The 23,420-nt window shown below is 31.8% G+C and overlaps 2 protein-coding genes across 2 annotated transcripts; both read left to right on the forward strand.

Annotated features, from left to right (window-relative positions):
• The first annotated feature begins 1,309 nt into the window (after positions 1-1,309).
• On the forward strand, positions 1,310-3,771 carry LOC133306793 (axial regulator YABBY 1). Its single transcript, XM_061507169.1, has 7 exons — positions 1,310-1,434; positions 1,572-1,724; positions 1,876-2,002; positions 2,926-2,974; positions 3,193-3,268; positions 3,506-3,580; positions 3,703-3,771. The coding sequence occupies exons 1-7, from the start codon at positions 1,330-1,332 to the stop codon at positions 3,769-3,771; spliced, it is 654 nt and encodes a 217-aa protein (XP_061363153.1). The 5' UTR covers positions 1,310-1,329.
• A 17,251-nt stretch (positions 3,772-21,022) lies between these two features.
• Positions 21,023-23,355, forward strand: LOC133306779 (cytochrome P450 83B1-like). The gene is made up of 2 exons (XM_061507158.1): positions 21,023-21,919; positions 22,744-23,355. The coding sequence occupies exons 1-2, from the start codon at positions 21,029-21,031 to the stop codon at positions 23,353-23,355; spliced, it is 1,503 nt and encodes a 500-aa protein (XP_061363142.1). The 5' UTR covers positions 21,023-21,028.
• Positions 23,356-23,420: the final 65 nt, after the last annotated feature.

Below are 23,420 nucleotides of genomic sequence, written 5' to 3' on the forward strand. Positions count from 1 at the left end.
CACACACATCCATTGGGAATGCCAACCATTCATTTCTAGGGTTTTTTTTTTTCCTTTTTTTTTTTTGGTTTGGAGAATATTTTCTACACAATACAATTTCTATTATCTTTATTATTTGTATCTGAATTAAGAGAAATGGACTTTAAAGTCCAAACCATCACTTAATTATTATAAACAATCACATTTTAATATTTTATTTTTAAAATTTTCCCATCAATTTCTCAGATCCCATTACAATTTCTATATTTTTATAATTATTAGAACTTAGACCTCTAACCTAGAACTGTAACCCAAAACATATAAATAAGAGGAATAACTTCATTTTCACTAAAACCAATTGTTAGTGTCACATCAACGTTTATAGTTAGTTTTGCTAGTAAGCAAATTCTTTTCTTATCCTTTTCTGATCGATGTTAACTTGTTTACGACACATCACTTGTTCGCGGAGTAATGATATATATAAAAAGAAGACAGATCATTTAATTTCAGAGTAAGATTTATAAGTTTTACTCTTATCTTAGTTATTGATTTCTGTTCATTCAATAGTTATAATTTAAGAAATTATATTAATTAATTAATTATTAATTATACTATAAATAACAACCATTGATTTTCATTCATTAATGGCGGAGATGAGAAGTAACACTTAAAAGTCTTACTTTAGAGTCAAAAGAATTCTCACCATATAAAAATTACACTAACAAAAATTTATAATTTTGCATCTCATGAATTCATTTTAAATCAACAGATTAAAAATATGTGAAGCGGCAAAATTTTGTAAGCTCAATAGTTTAAGATCATAAGGTTAACATAACATTACTTTAGAACAAAAATATGTAGCTAGGAAAATTATATATACGGTGGCAATCTAGCTAGACGCCTAGACCCTAGGTTTTGATCTACGCAAAAAGTAATAGATTTGAATTCTGATAACATAATTTATGAAAAAAGACACAAATCCAAAATAAAATTAGCTGAGTCTGTTAAAACTTCTTACACCGATTGATAACTGCTAAATTTTTTTATATATAAAAGATAACAAAATGGAGAGAGAAAGAAAATACTTTCTAGATGTATTCAATCCTTTATTACTTAAATGGCATCTCTCACATTCTCTCTCTTTCTATTTCTTTTATCTTTCTTTCTATTTTGTTTTTGGATACATTTATCTTTCTTTCTCTCCCTCTCCTTAACAGTAACTCAACAACCAAGAGGATCAGATCCATAGGAAGTTTATCTGCCTATCACCAAAATCACCACTGATCAGTCAATCCCATCAATCAAATCAAATCAAGAATCAGAAAAGAGAGAATCAACAAAAAGAGAAATATGTCCGCCTCATCCACTTCCTTTTCACCGGACCAACACCACCACCTCTCTCCCTCCGACCAACTCTGTTATGTCCATTGCAACTTCTGTGACACTGTCCTCGCCGTATAATATCACCCCTCATATCCCTTTCTATTTTTCTTATGCAATCAATGTTTCTTTCCCCTTTCATTTAATTAACCTTTTTCATTATTTAACCCTCTTCTTCAAATTCTTCTTCTTCTTCTTATTCTTTCATTTAGGTGAGTGTTCCTTGCTCCAGTTTGTTCAAGATTGTCACAGTGAGATGCGGTCATTGCACCAACCTTCTCTCTGTCAACATGCGTGCACTGCTTCTTACTTCACCTAATCAGCTTCACCTTGGCAACAGCTTCTTCACTCCTCAAAATCTTATGGTATATATCTATAACTATAATACTACTAATAGCTAGGGTTTTTAATATATATATATCATTTTTTTTTGTTTTTGTTTTTGGCTAGTTATATTCTCTTTTGCGTGAGAATTGAAAACTATAGTTGATTATGACTATTGGGTTTAATTATCAGGAGGAGATTAGAAATACACCATCAACAAATATGATGATGAATCAGCTTCCAAACCCAAATGATTTGGTCATGAGCACCATTAGAGGAGGGCCAGAAGAAACCCCTAAGCCTCCACCAGCTAACAGACGTGAGTATTTTCTCTAATTTCTTAACTTCTTCATTTGTTGAATAAGCTGTGATAGCTTTCATAATGAATCTTGTTATTTTTTATTTTTATTTTCTGACAATAAACCGAAAACCTAACCTGTTTTTCATGTTTTTTTTTTTTTTTTTTTTTTTAAAAGTAATTCCTTTTTTCTATTTCCCGGGTGTGGTAATCAGAGATTCTTCTGATACCACCAAAGAAAAGCTAGGAAAAGAAAAAGGAAACTCTTCTGATACCCTTCAGTTCATTTTTACACTTCTTTTAAGTTCATATTGGTGTCACTTAACCAATAAAAGGAGAAAAGCAAAAATAAAAATAAAAAATAAAAGTTCTATCCCTATCAAAACTAACTTGTCAATCTGAAACAGTGGCCAAGGTATCTTGGCTTCTCGCATTCTGCAAGTGGCAAAGAAAGAGCAATCTTTTGCACATTTATCTCATGCATTGCTTTTCCCACTTTCCAGTATAAATGTTTAGTGTTTCCAGAAAGCCAGCTTTAGTTCTTCAAATACATTATCAACATTAAACTTCCAATATTTTTCAATTTGAAACAACCCACTTACCACATTAAAATTTCAAACGGATGGAAAAAAATGAAATTCATAATTTTTTTGTTGTTAAGGGGAATTAAAAAAAAAAAAATCTAGAATTGTTAAAATCCTTTTTCTTTCTCTTTGCGTCTATACATGTCTCCTTACATGCACACATTGAGTGAGACAGAATTCTCGCCCCCGAAAATATAGTGCTGAATCCATTGGGAGAGTGATTGTTAAAGATAATGATGAGGTAATGATAGAAGGGAGAGAGAGAGAGAGAGAGAGAGTAAGCATTAGGGAAAAAGGTCAGCGAAGTGATTTAATGTTCCTGTCTGTTTGCTTGGAAATGTCCGTGTGTTGCATGTCCAGCTCCAGAGAAGAGACAGAGAGTTCCATCTGCTTACAACCGCTTCATCAAGTAAGTTTAATTATAGCATTAATTTCAAGTTATTTATTATAAATGCTAATTAATAATGAGTTTTCATTCATGGTTTGGTAACTCAAATTAAAAAAAAAAAAAAAACATAGTAACACAAACCCTTTTCATTTGTGTATTAGTATGTATTTTTGCTTATTTCTCTCAAATATTATAATTAAAATCAAGAAATTATTTAATTTCTTCACTTCAAATTTCAGGGATGAGATTCAACGTATCAAAGCTGGGAATCCTGATATAAGCCACAGAGAGGCCTTTAGTGCAGCTGCAAAGAATGTGAGATCCAAGGAGATTTTCTAAATCTTACTCTCTTAGGGACTTTTCCCATTTTAGATTATTTTCAAATTTTACTAATTAAAGAGTTTTCATTTTTGTTTATCAATCAAGTGTATATATATATATATATATATATATATATATATATATATATATGTCAAAACTCATTTTGTTGCCTTGTTGGTTACAAAATACTTTTTCTTCTCATGTGTGGGGTCCATTTTTTTTTTCTTTCAGTGGGCCCATTTTCCACACATTCATTTCGGACTTATGCCTGATCATCAACCCGTGAAGAAAGCTAATGTTCGTCAGGTACTTAAAAACCCTAGCTACTGTTACCTCCTTTTCTTTTGGCAGCACATTTAAAGGAAGAAAAAAAAGGGACTCTTATTTCTAGGGTTTCTAATATCAAATTCTTCATTGTGTGTGTGTAGGAAGCAGAGGATGTGCTCATGAAAGATGGGTATTACGCACCGGCAAATGTAGGTGTCTCTCCCTACTAGAAAGTGTTTATTGTAGGGCATTGTGTGTAATTCTTGTCTCTAATTAAGTAATTATTGTACTAAGACTTAGTTTGTATTATGCATATTAATGTTGTGCACTTGTGCTAGTACTTCTTAGTTTTAAGAGTTGTTAGTTAATGCTACCGTGAATGATGGGAGGGGATTCTTACGAAGCTTAGAGATTAGTTCTTTTGAAAATGAAGATGGTATATTTTCTGTTGAACTGGTCCCAAGATGAATGACTTCGGAATGTAGAAAGCTCTTGAAAGTTTACAATATTTGGAATTTTTTTAATGGTTCTTGTTAATATCCTTCATGAAAATTTCCTAATTATTTAAAGAAGAAAGTATAAATGTTTATTTTCAATTTTTAAAGTATTCAATGTTTTCACTTTTTATTTAATATATCATATGTCATTTTTTCTACAAAAATCCCTTTTTCAAATCATAACGAATCAAAGGTTTTCAGAAATGAATCGATGTAAAATATGAAACTTATTGGTTAAAAATTAATTTGACATGGTCTTAATTAGAGCTTTTATTTGATCAAGTGGTGAAATAATTTATGTAGATTTGTCTCCTTTCCACCTCAGTTTAATGGAATAAATTTTAGTATAAGGTCAAGGTGGTATTGTGATTTGTCTATGTTCAGGCTAAACTTATTTTCACCTGAGGTAGCATTTTTGAGCTAACGACATTCATGGGTCTTGGTCCCATTCTTTTAATATTCTAGGTCATTCAGTTACATGAGAAAAATGGATGAGATTTGTTCAGATTTCTTTCCAAATTCGCATAAGTTGAAGTACATATGCTTCATTTTATTTTATTCTATTTTCACTAAATATATGCTTTATATTTTTATCCACTGAATACTCTTCAATTCCTTCGTAAACCCAAAAGAAAAAAGGTTCAAAGGCTTTCCTAACTTGGAGAAAAGATTTGTGGACGTTATATCTACAAGATAATTACATACTAAATTTTACCCGTGATACTTATATTGATCCTTCCATTTGAACAAATGAGTAAGAGAAAAATATGTACGCTTATTCCCTAGCTAAGATAAAACTTCCATAATATGATGATATTATAAAGCATTTCATATGTTACTACTTACAAGAGGTACAAAATGCTCAATGCTCAAATGTTACAGACCTTTCTCTGTAAGATACTCTGTAGTTTATGTCAATGTTGTTAAAATTGAGATCTTAAGTAAAATTGGATGGGGATTAAAAAATCGTAAAACGTAAAATCGTAAGGTAAACAAATCGTAAAAAATCGTAAAAACGTAAAAGCGTTTGGAATATTAGTAAAATCGTTTTGATAAAAAAATCGTAAAAACGTAAAATCGTAGTTATAAATCGAGGTTTTAACAATAATGGTTTATGTAGTTAATTTGTAGAAAACTTTGAAATTCAAATGTCTGTCTATTAGGGGGCGTTTGGTTAGGGAGAAATTTTTATGAATCATAGGCAAATGTGATTAGTGGGGAAATGGGTGGAAAGTGAGTTTGGTGGGAAAATGTAAAAATAGTTGTTTGGTTGAAAAATATTTTAGTAGGAAAATTAGGTAACTTTTGTAAAGTCTACGTTTGGCTGATGATAAAATATAGATAGGGAACTCAGTGCACAGTTACGAAAATAACCTTCTTTTATTAAATTAAACAATGTGGGCATCGTACCCTTTTGTAAACAATGAGGGTGAGCTGGTCTTTTGTTAGTCTGAACAGTGACCAAATAAGACTGCTTTTCTAGAATACCACTCGGCCATGGGGCAACTTTCGCTGGCTAAATGGTGTTGGAAGTCTATGCTTTTTGGTTATCTACGCAACTGATTTAGCTGACATAGTAAGAAAAATAGTCCAACCAAACGTGAGCAAATTAGATGCCTTGCTTTCATTTCTCCATCTTTCTTCAAGAATCCATAAACCAAACGCACCCTTAGCGCCGTGGAAATGGATTAAGCATTGCCTTAAATTACACAAGCCTTTATATATGTCAATAAGTTTATGATTTCAATATATTATAATAAAAAATTAATTTAATAACAATAATATATTACATATACTTGCTTAAACAAGCCAGCTCCTGAAATATGATCTTTTTAGCTAAATGGATATTTGAAAAATATTTTAACAGGACAGGTCAAGTTCTCAAGGGGACATCTTATTATAACCCTTAATTACTTTTAACCAAAACAAACACCTTAATTTGTTATCATCTTTGAAACAAAATATAATAATTTGGGTTTTAAATGTTTGAAGTCAAGTAGTTTAGGTCATAGCTGTCCATTTGTGATAACCATCCAATTGATTCAAATCCTCAATCTTTTATACTTTCAAAGACGACAAACGGCTGAGTGGGATTGCGGTAAAGATCACAATTTATTAAATCCCAATATGTAAAGAGGAATAAAATATGGAGTACTCGGGTTAGATTTATATCATTTGTCAAATGCTTAATTCCACAAATAATTCACTTTAAGATGGAAATGATCCCAGATCAGTGTTTAAAAACCCGGCCCGACGATCGACCCGGTCAAGGTCTGGGGTCACGGGTTCAACCGGGGGATCACGGGGTCACTACGCCGACCCGATTATATATATTAAAAAACTATAAATATATATATCCTATATGAAAATATTAAAAAATAAACCACCAATCATCAAAGATTCAAAATATAATTAACATAATTCACCGATTACAACCACAAGTTAATGGGATCACTACGCTGATCTGATTTTGCCTCTTTTGAGAAGGTCTCTAACAAAGGAAAATTTAAAGGAAGTAAGAATGAGTTTTTGTTTTTCATCGACGACCATAAAGATTTCATTTGAATGGGTAAATTTTTACCTTTTCTAGAAGATTTATGGCAGCGAGGTGAAGATTGAAGAAGTGTAGGTCGCTGGGACTGGGAGAGAATAGAACGATAAGATTTAGGTTTGCAAGGATTTTTATTTTATTTTTTTAATAAAACAATGTCGTTTCATGGAATTTTTTTTTAAAAAAAAAAAGAAATATGCAATGACCCCCTTCGACCCGTCTGACCCGGGAGTCACTGAAATCCGACTAGGTTTTGGGGGTCAAAGGGATCAATGTGCATATATGATCTAACTTGTGACCCCAACCTTCAGAGGGGAGGAGTCAGGGTTGACCCGGGTCAACACAGGAGGTGGGGTGAGATTTTAAAACACTGTCCCAGACTATTAAGACAAACGTTTGGCTTATTAGTTGCAGAACAACTAGCTAGGCGACAAATTGATGGATAATTAACATTGGTTGGTAGAGATTCAAAATGTTAATTTTGTTGAAAATACTTTCTGTTAATATGACTTAAATTAGTAAGTAATTATATTAAAATATCCATCTTTTTATTTTTTGATAAATATCCATCTTTTATTTAAAACAAGGCTAAAATGCACCAAATTTGTCTTTATTTATTTATTATTTTTGGCTACACATCTTTCTATTTATTTGATTCGCACAAGAAATGCATCAATAATTGATTGTAGAGATTAAGACCTCAAATTATATTAATTGTTCTAAAAAACACCACTCGCCTAACTAACATTTAAGTTGATAATAGAATTAGTCACATGCAACGATGCTAAATACACGTTGCCACCACTAATCACGCAAATCAAGTGGCAAAAGATTGTTTCAACTTAATAAGTGGTCGAGTTTGAGTCCATGATAACATAATTGTGTTAAACAATGTTATAAAAATTGGGTCGGAGAGCCCGATTCAAATTAGAAACTAATAAACCGGTGTGTGACCAGTTTAGGTAACATAATGGACCGAATATGTTAGTGAGCGAGTGTGAATTGGGTTGAACTGGTTGGTTATTATTAAAACCGGTAACTCGCCGAGTCAATAAAAGTAAAATTGTTAATAAAACTTACCCATGTTTCAACATTTTTTTTGGGCATCCTTCGAGATTTTTTATGTTCACCTGCGTATCCTTCTTCACGATGGTGTTTTATCTTTCTCCAAAATCTTCTCTTTTTTATCCTGCGCCTTCTCTGAGTCATGGTCTAAATTATTCATCTACCCTCAATAGATGATGAAGAAAAATCCACCACTTTGATTGATAGATGAAGAATAAGAAAACTCCACCACTGCATAGATGAAGAAAAAGAAAAATAATCGACTTGGATAACAATAATCAACGATGGTCACTGGAAAAAGGAAATGACAGTTTTGATTTCCTCCCAAATTGAATATAGCTAGGAGAATTTCTCGATTTTCTATAAATAATTAATTAATTAATTAATTAGTGCATTGCAGGTAAGTTGCATTGGAAATTGAAAGGTTTTTTTTTTTAAAAGGAAAATTTAATTATTTTGAAATTACATTTATATTTCCATATTTTTTTTACGTACCATTTTTTCTTCTGTATCCTCAAGTTATAATCTGTAATCTTCAAGTTAGAAATTAAAAGTGTATATATCACAATCCACTATCAAAATCACATTTAAGTATCAAGCAGTTCTAAGTTTAAAATCGCATGTAAAACTTAAATTATTTACAATAAAATCAATATAACATAAATATAAAGGTATATTCGGTTCAACCACAAACTCACTGAGAGCTTGTTTGGTGTGACGTATAAGGCCTGATAGTATAAGCTTATACTATACGTTATGACATTTTCAGTTGTTTGGTGTGACCATCGTACAGTATAAGCTTATACAGCAGAATTTCTTAATACATCAAAACAATGTATAATTTAATCCGACTTAAGGGGGAGGGATAAGGCCTGATAAGATGTTGGTGTATTAACATCGTTGACCAGTGTAATTTTCAAAAATGAATATATTATTTTAATATTAATATATTAAAATAAAAATTAAATTTTCAATATATTAAATTTTAAAATATTGAATATTTTTATTTTTTTAAAAATTAATTTATGTTGTGGACACACTGTCCAATAAATTTTTATAAAAAATAATATCATATGACATTTTTTGAAGAATTATATAAATTCTTTATTAAAGGATATTTTTATTAAAAATATTTATTTTTATCCTATATAGTATTATACAGTGCACTACCAAATATTAGATGATATTATCTTATACAATATATTATTTTATACAATACCGTACCAAACGCTGGATAATATTAAAATTCAATCAGGTCTTATACAATCAGGCCTTATACTATCAGGTCTTATACTATCAGACCTTATCATATACTATGCACCAAACATGTCCTGAATCACCAGTTAAACAAGCAACATCGTGACTCGATATTTCAACCAGGTCGATTTTTATAATTAATATTAGTGTTAAAATTTGGTAGGGAGAGTTTTGTTGCCCATGTGATTCTATCCGGCTTAAATCACTCAAGTCATTAAATAATGGATGAACGATAAATAATATTAAAAAAAAAAAACATATGTTACCACTTGAAACACTTTTCTGTAGTGAAATCATCATGCCCAACCTTTGGAATTGCATTGGAAGTTATGTTTTCTTGTTTTGGTAAAGGTTGTAGTGTACTTGAGTTAGACATAATTGAAACAGTCTTCAAAAACATTGATGTAAGATATGAAATCGCCCATATGGCCACATGGGACTTTTTGTCTAATTGCAATGATTCTTTTAAACAAACTCTTCAATGACCACACCGTACCACTTCACCACTCGAAGACTTTGGTCACAGAAAGGCGGGGACGTACCCTTCAACATGCTGGAGCACAAACGAAAAACTCAGAGATGCTATAGTTCCATATATGAATGAGCTTTCTTCATTTACTCTAGAAAAGGATTTGGAGTCAGTTGAAATCTAGTTGGTGTGGTGTGCTAGTGTTATGTGAGGTCTATGAGTAGTGGCTTGTTTATATATATATATATATAGAGGAAATATATACTTACTACCAAAAAAATTTACAACCTTTACAATCAATCTAATCACCGTTGGTTTCTGTCAATCTAACGGTTATAATTTATTGAAAATTATTAGGTCGTATTTATTAATTAATTATTAATTGTCATAAATTATAATCATTAGATTGACAGAAATCAATGATGATTAGGTTGGTTGTAAAAGTTATAAACTTTTTTGGTGATAAGTATATCCTTCCCCATATATATATATATATATATATATATATAAAGTTCGCTTTTTCTGCATATCTGCAGTAAGCCTAATACGACGTCGTTTTGGGACGGAAATCATGGTGTATTTGTAATTTTAATTTATTTCAGGGTTATAATAGTCTTTATATTTATAATTTTTTAAGATTTCAATATCAAAACGACGTCGTTTGAGGAATAATTGCAGATAACTTATCTGCATTAACTGCAAAAACATTTTTCTCATATATATAATATGAAAAATATTTTCTCATGTTACATGAGAATTCAATTCTCATATTGTGAACCTTCAATTTGCGTGCAAAACTTTTCTTTTTAATAAATGTGGGGCCCACCATTAGTTGAGTCACAACATGAGAATTGAAATCTCATGTAACATGAAAAAATTAAACCCCATATATATATATATATATATATATATATATATATATATATATATATATATATAGAGACAGGATCCTTTGACACCGGTGTCAAAAAAAAAGTTTGACACCTCATCTGAGAGCTGTTAGATTAAAAAAAATCAACGATTCTGATTTGTAAGCATGTGACACCATTGATTTTTTTTAATCTAACGGCTCTCAGATGAGGTGTCAAACTTTTTCTTTGACACCGGTGTCAAAGGATCCTGCCTCATATACATATATATATATATATATATATATATATATATGGGATAAATATTTCTGCAGCCACTTTAGATAAGCTTATCTACAGCTACCCATTTGTAACTATGTTCTCCCGGGAGAACATAGTTATAACATTAAAGTTACTTCTTTTTTCTCTCTCTCCACGTCAGCAGACAAGTTCTGAAAAGTAAATCAGGAGAGAAAAAAAGAGTAACTTTTAATGTTATAATTATGTTCTCCCGGGAAAACATAGTTATAAAGAGTAGCTGTAGATAAGGTCATCTAAAGTGGCTGTAGAAATATTTTTTCTTATATATATATATATATATCTATATATATATATATATTGTTTCTCATATTGTATGAAATAAAATTATCTCTTATATATATATAAAAAATTTGTAGGGCCCATGTGAGAATATGTGAAGTGAAGAAATAGAAAAATATAACATGGGCCTCACATATTTTTATTTATGTTTAAGAGATAAAATTATCTCCTATAATATGAGAAATATTAATCTCATGGGCCCTACATACTTTTATGTATGTGTAGGAGATAAAATTATCTCCTATAACATAAGAAATATTAATCTCATATATATTTATATATATGTGGAACCAGTGTATGGTAATGTGAAGAGAAGAGATAAAAAAAATATTAGGCCAATTTACTTTTATATGTATGTAGAAGATAAAATTATCCATTATAATATGCGAGATATTTTATATATATATATATATATATATATAAAAACTAAATTCCCCCTGACAGAAACAATTCATGGGCCCCAGTGAAAAATAAAAAAGAAAATAAAATAAGTGTAGACCCCACACTTATTTGAATCTGTAGAAAAATCGTTCCCTCTCCTGTGAGATAACGATTGTAAAGCCCATTTTACCTACAGAACAACCTTGAAGAAGTTATGGTTGATCAAAAGTCAAACTACTCTTCGCACACTGAAAATCTTATCTGGTGTTAGGGAGTAGGGACTAGACGTAAGATCCATTTTGGGCCAAACCGGGATCAATATGATATGTGCATGATGCTCTTCCCTTTCTCTCTTTATCGGGCACATTGTTGCTTACCTACTGTTAACTTTTTTGTGTGAAATAAATTATTCACTGCCTTTTACTCCGTAGTTAGTTTTTGGGCTTCTTAACTTTATTTTGAATTCAATCATCTTGTTTTTAATCTTTACCTTAGGGAGTCCAAGTGTGAGCAGTAAAGTTCATATGGATTAGAAATGAACTAAATCAGAATCATATAAGTAAAATGACTCATGAACCTATGAAGCTAACATCTTAAAAATTAGAGTTGAAATATAGTGTATGAACTCTTATTATAATAGATTGCCACTTAGCCCATTTGACCATAAATTTCCTCTATATGGGCTCTCCCAATTACCCAATACAATAGTGGTATAAAGTCAATCATTAGTTAGTGTCAAGTTTGATGGGTCAGCCAAACCATTATGTGGATTCAAGAACTTGAAGAGTCTAACCAAGCCTTAATATAAACCAATGTCATGTTAGCAAATGACTTGATGAGTATAGTCAAGTTTTGGTGTAACTCCATGAATAATAGAAGAAGCTTATATTGTACCGATATCTACATGGGACACAACACGATATGATATGTCGACATGTTAAATCTAAAAAATGTTAGATTTTAAAATGTTAGGACACGTTTTGATATTAAATAATATTTTTAATATATATAATAAATTTTACATTTAATACATATAACAGCCCATAATAAGTTATATAACTAATCAAATATTCAAATTTCATAACATAAATATAAAGTAAAAATAATTTTTAATACCTTATTAATTTTTCATGTCAAATTCCATAACATAAAATATTTGATTTATAAATTAATTTTTCATGCTTAGTTAAAAAGATAAAATAAAATAAAATTTGAATAGAAAAACGTGTCAGAAAATATTAACCGCATATTTGTGTCCGACACGCATTTTTTTAAAAAGGAAAGCTTTTGTTTAAGAAGGAACAACTGTGGGCTTGGGACTCACTTGAGAGAGAAAATGTTGAGAATATTATTTGAGTTTAACTAGTGGAATTTGGTGGGGGAAATTTTACTACCTTGGTGATCTTGCTCGAATGATTTATTAATACAAAACAATTCCGCATAACCTTGTATTAAGTATTTACAAAAGGTGACTTGATTGCCATGATAGACGTCCTATTTACCATCACTCTGAGTTTCAGAGATTCTAAGATCTCTTTTAAACAAATAAAAGTATGTAACCAAAAAAAAATAAAATAAATAAAAGTCAATCTCCCACTATTAATCAAACTGTTTTAGTGCAGTGAAATCAGATGTGTCAAAATAGACTTGTATCACTAGACTAACCCAAGGGGAAGCCCAATAACAACCGGATCTTTTGGTCCAGCCCCTAGCCTGCGGGTTAATCCGAGTTATATATACTAATTAGGATGTGAAATGATATATTATAGAAAAATATGTTTCTCATGTATAAAATAAAAATTAGCTTATGCTCATACAAAAAGTGAGTAAGACTCACTTTTTTTTCGTTCTTCTCCTTAATGATTTTTTTTTTTTTTTTGTTGTATTATATCAAATAAAATTGTATCATGCAACATGATAAACATATTAACATATATTATATCCCACCGGCTGAAATGGAAATTTGTAATAGTTTTTGATTTAATATATTATTTATTTTGATTTCACCATATATTAATTGATAATCTTATTAATTTAGTCTAAGTCCGGATGTCCACAAAAATGACAAAATTTTCCCTTTAAAGTTTTACTAGAATTCGTATTCATGATTCGAAAGACTACTGATTAAGTTAAATAACGCCCACCAGATATCTATGTGCTTGGTGTAACATAATTTGATTCCATTGTGATGAATATGTTTTTATTTTTATTTTTTATGCATTTGTGATGAATATGTTATCCCCTAGAGGCCATTCTGGATTGGTTATTAGATCGTTAGCCTCGGGCCACAATGTGACTATGACAATACCCAACTGCATGAGCGGTGGGATCTGAGTGCTTTGGATCTTCTAACGAAATTTCAGAACCTACAGAACAGGGGAAGGACTAGTTTGGCTTTAGATAAAAGTGAAACTACGGATCTTGTGGTTGCCAAGAACTATCATGTTCATGGCAACAAAACTCTCTCCTCGCCCCAAGTATTTATATAACTCAAAAATTAGTTCATGATGGTGGTAACTCTAGTTTGTTTCATACGTAAGTGGATCCATGAATTTATCATTTGTCAAAGTCATGTCTAAATCTAATCTCATCCATCTAGTTATAGAAAATATCTTCGGTATTACGGAAGTAACAAAAACTCAATACATCTTTTATTAAAAAAAAAAAAAAAACGTTCATTTAACCTATTTTATCCACCTTTTTATGGTTATCCTATCTAAATCCCACTTCTTTCTTTCTTTAGTAAAGGAGTAGTCTAGTTATATTATAAGATTTAATGGATTGGATGGATTAAGATAACTATAGTTAATGGATAATTAATGGACCAACCAAATATTTATTGGATATTCAATGTTTTATTGCACTATCTGTTGGCCCAATCAACCACTGGGTAGATAATATATTCGACACATTAACTATAGGAGAGAGAATAGAATTCTTGCCTTCTTGGAACACCTTTATCCCTCAACAGCCATCTCTTATATGTACAGGATTTTCACCCTCCTCTTCCCCCACACACATATCCCTACACTGCTATTCACTGTTGGAAGAGAGACGTTTCCTCCCTATATACCCCCTTCTCCCAAAGAAAGGACATCTTATCATCTAACCATAGCAATTTACACACACTCCTTCATTATACACAGTATCTAGGAAACTTAATAAGGTCTTAGTTCATATTATTGTCACTAAAAGTATCCCTATATCAACATATATACTATATCGCTAGAGGAAAACATCTATGACTTTACATACACCCATAATAGTTCACTATCCATATTATTTAGGAAGCGAACCAGTTAATGGCAACTATGAAGGAGATATTAAATGAGGAAATTTGCAATTTCTTTTATCATATAAATAACATGAAGTACTTCTACAAAAAAAAAAATAAAAAAAAAATGAAGTACACCACTAGTGCATTAAGCGTTTGTCTTGAGCCCATGTTGGAGCACAATTGACTAACATATTTTTTTGGGTCAAACAGTCCAAACAACAATAACAGTCCAATCTAAGACAGGGCATCACTAGGAAAGAGTCAAAGCCAGAATAGTCTAATCCAAACAGAGTAGTGAACAACAAAGTGGCACACGAGAGGCCCAAACAGCGACACAGCTAGCGCATGAAAAGACCAAATACCAATAAAGGTGGCACAATATCCCATTAGCTAACTCAACTTAAAATAGGCTAACAGCCAATAGACACAAAACGAAGTAACGAACACAACCCTACACTAATAATAGCTCATTATAGAAAAATAAATAAATTAGAGACTAATATCATGCTTAAATTAGCTTATTTTGGATCAAAAGATTTTTAATTAAAAAGTTCCTATAAATCTTTAAAAAAACATTTATTAATATATATTTAGAGTAGTGGTAAGTTATAGATTCAGCTCTTTATATATAATTTGGGTTGTTCATCAACCGATTCAAATTGCGGTGATCGAACCGAAAGATTTATAACGAAATTAATCAAAAATTGAAAAAAAATCACATATTTTAATTGGATAGGATCCGTTTTTGGTTTGGTTGATGAAAATCGATTCAATTCAAACCGATCTAATATATTATGTATTTATTATTTTGAAATTTCGCTAATGCCCTTTTTCCTAATTCAATAACCCTTACTCAATTACTCCCTTAGTTTTGAACCCAAGAGGAGAAGACTACTCAATTAATTAAAAGAAATATATCCAATACACAAAAACTAAAATAATTTTATCTGATGGTCCAAAATTAGGGCTGGCAATATGGGCCAGCCCGCCCCGGCCCGCCACTAGCCCGCCCAAAATGGGCTGGCCCGCCCCGGCCCGTTTTGACAAAATGGGTTGAATTGAGTAACCCGGCCCGTTTTATGAGTGGGCTGGCGGGCTACGGGCCAGCCCGCCTAAAATAAAAAAATATAAAAATAAAATACAAAAAATTAAATTCTGCATAAAATCACATAAAAAAATCTGCATAAAAGCATACAAAAATCTGTATAAAATCCTAATGTGCTTATGAAACCAAGAAGATCAGTGTTTAATAATCTGCATATAAATATGCATATTTCAATCCAAAAATAATAATAAAAAAATAAAATCATATCAGGATAAAATAGAATAACAAAACAAGTAACAAAGTGTTGTATGAGCAGTCCACAACAATTCAAAAAAGCCACTTGCAAGCAGAGAAATCTAAGATACGGAGCTACATAACAATTGGGTAACCTAAAAAAAAAAAAAAAAAAAAATGACTTGGCGGGCTGACCCATATGGGCTGGCGGGCTGGTGGGTTGAAAGACTCAACCCAGCCCGCCTCATTTGGCAGGCGGGGCGGGCCAGCCCGGCGGGCTCAGCCCATTTTGCCGGCCCTATCCAAAATTTCATGTAACAGGCCAAACCCATATTAATTCTCCAACCTTATCCTCTACCTACTTGGGCCTATTCTTCAATTATAGCTTAAAAATCATATAAAAAAATTCTAAACCCAAGACCTATTAACCCATCAACATTGAACAAGCTAAAAGAGTGAAGTATGAAAGAGAAAGATGATAACCTATTATGAATTTCCCAACCTTACCCTGTACCTTGTTTTAGTTTTTTAATTGTCTGTTACTCTATTATAAATCTTCATGAGTTTTAAAACTTGTTTTAGTATGAAGACTTAAATTTTCTAGTAGTTTGTAACTTTGTATGACTTCATTTTGATATAACTAGTGATTTTGTATGTAGGGGTGTTAATGGGCCAGGCTAGGCTGAGCTTTGGCTTGAAAGGCTAAGCTCGTGTTTAAATGTGTCATATTGGTCTAGCCTGTAACCTGTTATGAATATAATTATTAGTTTGTGGCCTGACTTATTTACAAAAAATAAAAGCCTAGCTTAGCTTGTTAAAAAAAATTAGACAATAAAAACTTATTCGAACGGAATATACAATCAACAACATTAATAATTTCACAAACATTTATAGATTCAATGTATATCCAAACAACATAATATAGAACAAAATCATTCAAAAAGTTTGCTTAACCAATAAACTAAAGCAGTACAAAATTCTGCATATCCAAAGGAACAAAAGACTACAAATTCTGCGTTAACAATTTAATATACTCATATCAATAATTTAATATATTGCGATGTTGCCTCCTAAAAGTCAGATTATTTCTGACATTAAATTATAATATCATAAGATGTAAAATAATTTAAATTAAATAAATTAATACCTTATATTTTTTCTTTATGCCATACTTATTACGTAATCAATCTGCACCGTAAATTAATGCTTGAACCGAATTTTCAACCAAACTTGTCCGATAAGTATCAATGACTATTTCTCCAACACTAAATGTTGATTCTGATGCGACTGAAAGGACTGATACTGATACTACTAATATATCTTTTGTCATCTTTGATAAAATCTTATACTTCATGCTATTGCCCTTCCACCATTCCAAGGCATCAAATGAAAGATGAGAATTATCCTCACTTATATAAACATTCTCTTAAAGATAACACTTCAGGTCTGACTTAACTGAATGAGTAGGTTCTCTTGCACGTAACATTCTATAGCACCTAACAATTTTCTAGAAGAAGATCAGTTAGGGTTCACCAACCACCAACCTTCTCCTTCAGTGAGCCTTTCTCCTCTATTGCAGTTGTGCTGGTTTGGTGTGGACTCCAGCGGTGTAGAGAGAGAGATATGAAGAGAGGAGATAAAGAGAAGTGAGGGAGAAAAAGTAAAATGATGACGGACCAAGAAGAGGAAGTGAAAATTGGGTTAGGTTTAATAATTGAATAGTATAAAAAATATAAAATAAAAATAAGAGTTAGTATACCAGGTTATCCTGATAGGCTCTAAGGCCAGACTTTTGAATTGGAGCCATGACCTTTTTATTAAATGAGCTTTTACACAACTCCAAGTCTATATCCAACAACCAAAATAGACAGGCTAAGCCAGGCCAAAGGCCCCTGACTCTTTTAACACCCCTATTTGTATGGCTGAAATTTTAGGCTTTTTAAATAACGGAAAACCAATCCAATCAAAATGAATAAAATTGGATTGGATTTGATCAAATTTGAAAAGAATCTAAACCGAAGGAATTAGATCATATGATTTTTGCTTCAAAAATCCAATCCAGATAGCGAACACCCCTAATAGCAATTTTATTTTTATTTTTCAAATAAAGAACCGATCTTAACTGTGTTAAGATATATATTTGGAGTGGTGGTAACTAGGGGTGTAAATGAGTTGGGTTGAGTTAGGTTTTGGCTTAAATAAGTCAGACTTGTGTAAAATACTTTAGACATGAGCTGGTCTATTAGCTTTGTGTATGACCCAATTATAAGTCTGACCTTATCTATATTTAAAAAAAATAAAAGGTTTGGTTTAGACCTTATAGTCTGTTTAAGCCTATTAGGCATTCAATAATTAAAAAAATAATTAAAATGATATTACTTTATTATTCAATAATTTATTTATTTTATTTAAATAATAATATGATATTATTTCAATTTAACCAGTGATATCGACTTCAAGTCCTAGCTATGCAGCTGTAATAAAAATTTGATAGGGAGAACTTTTTTGCCCTAGCAGTCCTCCCCAACTCGACCAGATTACTCGATTGATTAATCGATGGAGAAATTTATAAAAAAGAGAACAAGAGAGAAACACATTGACTAAATTCGATGACTATCAAACAACTAATTAAAGCAATATCACTCTTTGAATCTCATTCTCCAAAATAGGAGAGGGATATCGAACTCATTTAGGTCGAGCTCTTAGGCTTTTTATTGACAAAAGCCGAATATAATTTATTTGGCTAGTTTAAAATTTTTGTTATAGATGAAAAGCCAAACTCTCACATCTGTCACCGTGATTCATGATGGACTCCACCATTTGATGGGTGCCTTAATCTCTTGTTTGTAAGAGATGCTTAGTAAAGATGTGCAAAAGAAACACAAAAAAAACGAACTGTGAACTGCACTTAAAAAAATTAGTTTTTAAAAATCAATTCTTCAACTGAACTACTTTTGAAAAACCAATTATTAAATTGAATTATTTTTAAAAAATCAGTTCATGAACTGAACTAATTTATGAACCGAATTGGTTTTCAAAACTAGTTTATAAATTTAAAAAACGATGAACTGAATTTATTTTTTTTCTCTTTTTTTTACTTATCTTTTTTCTCTCTATTTTTCTTCCTTATTTATTTTCTTCTTTCTTTTATCTTTATTTTTATTACTTTGTTTCTTTAGTTTTTTAAATTTATTATTTTTTCTTTTTTCTCTTATTTTTTTTAAATTTATGGTATTATTTATGTTTTTTTCTCTCAATATTTTTATACTTTTCATTTGATTTTAGAAACCAGTTTTAGGAGTGTGCTAAAGAACCACAAAAAATACTACACTTAAAAAAACAAATTTTAAAAAATCTGTTTTTGAACCCGTTTTAAAAACTAGTTCTTAAACTGAAAATCAGTTCATGAACTGAATCACTTTTTCTCTTCTTTTCATTTATTTTTTCTTTTTCTCTCTCTATTTCTCTTCTCTTATTTATTATTTTTTATTTCTTTATTTATTTATGTTTTTTTTAATTTTTAGTATCGTTTACATTTTTTTATTTTTTTCTTCATTTTTTTGTAATTTTTATTTAGATTCAGAATTGATTTTAAAAATCAATTATGAACCAATTTAAAACCAGTTTAAAACTGGTTTTGAGCTGAACCGGTTATGAACCGTTCAGAAACTGAACTAATAAATTAATTCAATTCTTAGAATTGAATTATCTTTTCTTTTTTTTTTGGAAATTGAACCGGATTGTTTTGACAAAAATAAACTGGCAACCCGAATTAACTAGAAAAAAATCAAGCCAACTCGCGAGTAAGTTTGTGTTTGGGTCAGCTGCCACTTTCTTTCTTCTTTCTATGCAGTTCATTGATAGGGTTGTTTTTGTACCATATTCCAACATAGCGGTTTGAGGAATTACTTGGATTGAAGAAACCGGGTCAGCTGCCACTTTCTTTCTTCTTTCTCTGCAGTTCATTGATAGGGTTGTTTTTGTACCATATTCCAACATAGCAGTTTGAGGAATTACTTGGATTGAAGAAACCCAACTCAAAGATTCCATCCTTAGAAACCAAGGTGCTTCCATTGTCAGGAAGTGACTGAAACTGGGTAATGGTACGAGCTGCATAGGTAATGTGAAAGAAGAAAAAGAGTAGCAGCATAACAGGAAGAATGGCCAACTTGTGTTAACTAGCCGCAGAAGTTGAGGATATACATGGAAATTAGGTAGAGGCGTTGGAATAACTTAAATGCGAAGGGTACTGTTGTTCGACGTCTCTAACTTGGTCTCTCTAACCTTGGAATTGCATCACGTGTCAACAACATCTCATATATTTCCAAAGAGCATTCCGTTAAACATACACTATCGTTTATTTATTACATGCCAATGAGGAAATAGAGAACGAACTGCAGCATTTATAGTTTCAACCCGCGAGACATTTTTTCCAAGCCAACTCCCGCAAATTATTTTTCGAGCCAACCGTGGGTTAACTCTAATCTAACTCAGGTCAGATTGAATTCGATTTTTTGGGTTTGTGTTTTTTTTTTTTTGTGTCAATTTTAATCTGGTTCATTTTTTTTGGGTTGCAAATAAATTGAGTCTAGTCGAGCCATTTCGCGAACTGGTGAAAATAGAATCTCAATCTATATCTTAAATTTCTGGCAGTATTTTGACATGGTTCATATAAAAAACAAAATATAAATCGCACGGGTCAAAGCACCCCAGAAATCATAAATCATATCCATTCATTAAATCACTCGTTGTTCGTTTCTCTCAATTAAAGAATTTTTTAAAGTGATCCGGAACTATTTTTATAGGGTGATCCCTTTTTTATTTTTGAAAAAATGTGCTTTCCTTTCTATCCCTTTTTAAAAATCCCCCCCAAATCCTTTATTAATACCACTTGCTACTTTTGGAATCCTTATCCTTTATTACTTTTGGAATGGGACCATGTAAGGGGACCTAAAAGTAAAACAAACCTCCTCAATTAATATCCACAGCGGCAGTCTTCATCCACGCAATGCGATTGGAGGAGATAACATCTCATGTGTCTTTTTCCCATCAGCATGTAAACAAATGAGATTATATCACGGAACTTTGTCGTTCCTTAAATGGCAAGATGATAAATGCTATCATCCATTCTAATTTTTCTTGTATACATTCACCACACAGTTTCAGATTCCTCCCAGTAAAGTGTGCTATAAAGTGCAGAAAAGAAAACATTCCAAGTTCGTAAGCGGTATCCTCCTCATCATATAGTTGGTCATAAAGGACAATGGTGTCACTACTTCTTCTTCTTCTATGTCTAACTCTTCCTCTGCTTCTATTGTTCTTCTTCCACAAACATAAAACCATTAACAATCCACCCCTTCCACCTGGTCCTAGAGGCCTTCCAATAATCGGTAATCTTCATCAACTAGACAACTCTGTTCTTTATCTCCAACTATCGACCCTCTCAAAGATATATGGTCCCTTATTCTCACTTCAACTCGGTTCAAGGCCAGCTATTGTTGTTTCATCACCTGAAATTGCAAAAAAGGTACTCAAAAACAATGACCTTGTGTTTTCTAATCGACCTAAATTACTTGGCCAACAGAAATTGTCCTATAATGGGTTAGAGGTTGTATTTTCCCCATACAATGATTATTGGAGAGAAATAAGAAAAATTTGTGTTGTCCATATCTTTAGCTCTAAGCGTGTCTCATGTTTTTATTCTACAAGAGAGTTTGAGGTCAAGCAAATGATCAAAAAGATATCAGGGCATGCTTCTTCTTCTGTTGTTACAAACTTGAGTGAGTTACTCATTTCTCTTTCAAACAGTATAATATGTAGAATTGCTTTTGGGAGAAGGTATGTGGATGAAGGATCTGAAACGAAAAGGTTCCATAGGCTGCTTAGTGAGTTTGAGGCCATGATGGTAACTTTCTTTGTTTCGGACTATATTCCATTCATGGGTTGGATTGATGAACTCACAGGATTGAATGCACGTCTTGAACGAATTTTCAAGGAGTTTGATAAGTTTTATCAAGAGGTCATTGATGAACACTTGGATCCAAATACACAGCGCACAGAGGAACATGATATAGTTGATGTCTTGCTTCAATTGAAGAAACAAAGTTCGTTTTCAATTGATCTCACTTATGAACACATCAAAGGGGTCCTCATGGTATGGTATCTTAATTCTTTTTACTTTCTTTCATTCCTTTTAATTTTCATCCTGTTTTTTTGTTGACATTTTCATTTTCTTTATTACAATATATACAAAATCAATTTAATTGGCAGCAAACTTTAATTAAAGCCACTTAACATCCTGGAACCAACATCATGTTCGTCTAACTAATTAATTGGTTGTACCAACTGGTTTGGTTCACAGTTTACATATTTTCTCAATGCATGCAATAATTTTCTCTTGTAGTCAATGATCTTATAGATGTTAATCAACAAAACTCTAGAATAATAACTCTTCCTAAGCATTTAGACAGTTGAGTAGAAGTGTATCAATATTTTTTTTTTTTATATAAAAAGTTTTGGTAAGGTGAGATGTCACTCTCCCTCTATCTCACGTCCAATGAGGTTCTCACATTAGCTGGTGGGTGCTATTGACCCATACGAGTTTGATTCTTTACCAATTGCGTCCACCGTTGTTGGCTCTTTTTTATTTTTTTGGTACACTCTTCATATCATATATTTTCAATCTCTAACATATAGGAACCTTCTAGATTCCAGGAGTGGACAAAACCAAAGGTCCATTACTAATATGTTGCAATTCAATGGGGAAAGAAATCAATTCATATTTAAGAAATGATTAAGACTTCAATTTTTGTTTTTACTATCTTCCTTACAAACTGATTTTTGCATGAGAGCTTTATATTGGTACACAGTAGTGCAGATTTTATAATGTTCCACAATTGATTTGTTATCCAAAAAGAAAAGTCCTTTCACAAAATCTATTTTCAACCAGTACTTATAAACTGCTGATTTTTTCTACAGGACTTGCTTGTAGCAGCAACGGATACCACTTCAGCCACATCAATTTGGGCTATGACGGCCCTAATAAAAAACCCAAGAGTAATGAAGAAAGTTCAAGAAGAAATTAGGAACTTGGGAGGTAAAAAAGATTTCTTAGATGAAGATGATGTTCAAAAGTTTCCCTACTTGAAGGCAGTGATAAAAGAGACATTGAGATTGCACCCACCAAACCCACTACTTGTGCCAAGAGAATCAAGTGAAAAATGCATTATAGATGGCTATCACATTCCAGCCAAGACAGTAGTGTATGTGAATGCTTGGGCTATTCATAGAGACCCTGAGGCTTGGAAAGACCCAGAAGAGTTTTATCCTGAGAGATTCTTAGACAGTGCTATAGATTTTAGGGGTCAAGATTTTGAACTAATTCCTTTTGGAGCAGGTCGTAGAATTTGCCCAGGTTTGCCTATGGGGGTTGCTACATTGGAACTTATCCTAGCTAATCTTCTTAATTCCTTTGGTTGGGAATTGCCACGAGGGTTGGTAAAGGAAGACATAGATACTGAAGTGTTGCCAGGAATTACCCAACACAAGAAGAATCCTCTCTGCCTTTCTGCCAAGAGCCGGATGGACTGAAAAGTAACATAATGTTTGTTCCATCATTGTGGGAGTGGTTATGATAAAGCAAAATACCATGTGTC

Source organism: Gastrolobium bilobum, unplaced genomic scaffold, assembly GCF_033153095.1.
Source record: "Gastrolobium bilobum isolate Gb01-03AN ecotype WA unplaced genomic scaffold, APGP_CSIRO_Gbil_v1 utg13418, whole genome shotgun sequence".
NCBI lineage: Eukaryota > Viridiplantae > Streptophyta > Magnoliopsida > Fabales > Fabaceae > Gastrolobium > Gastrolobium bilobum.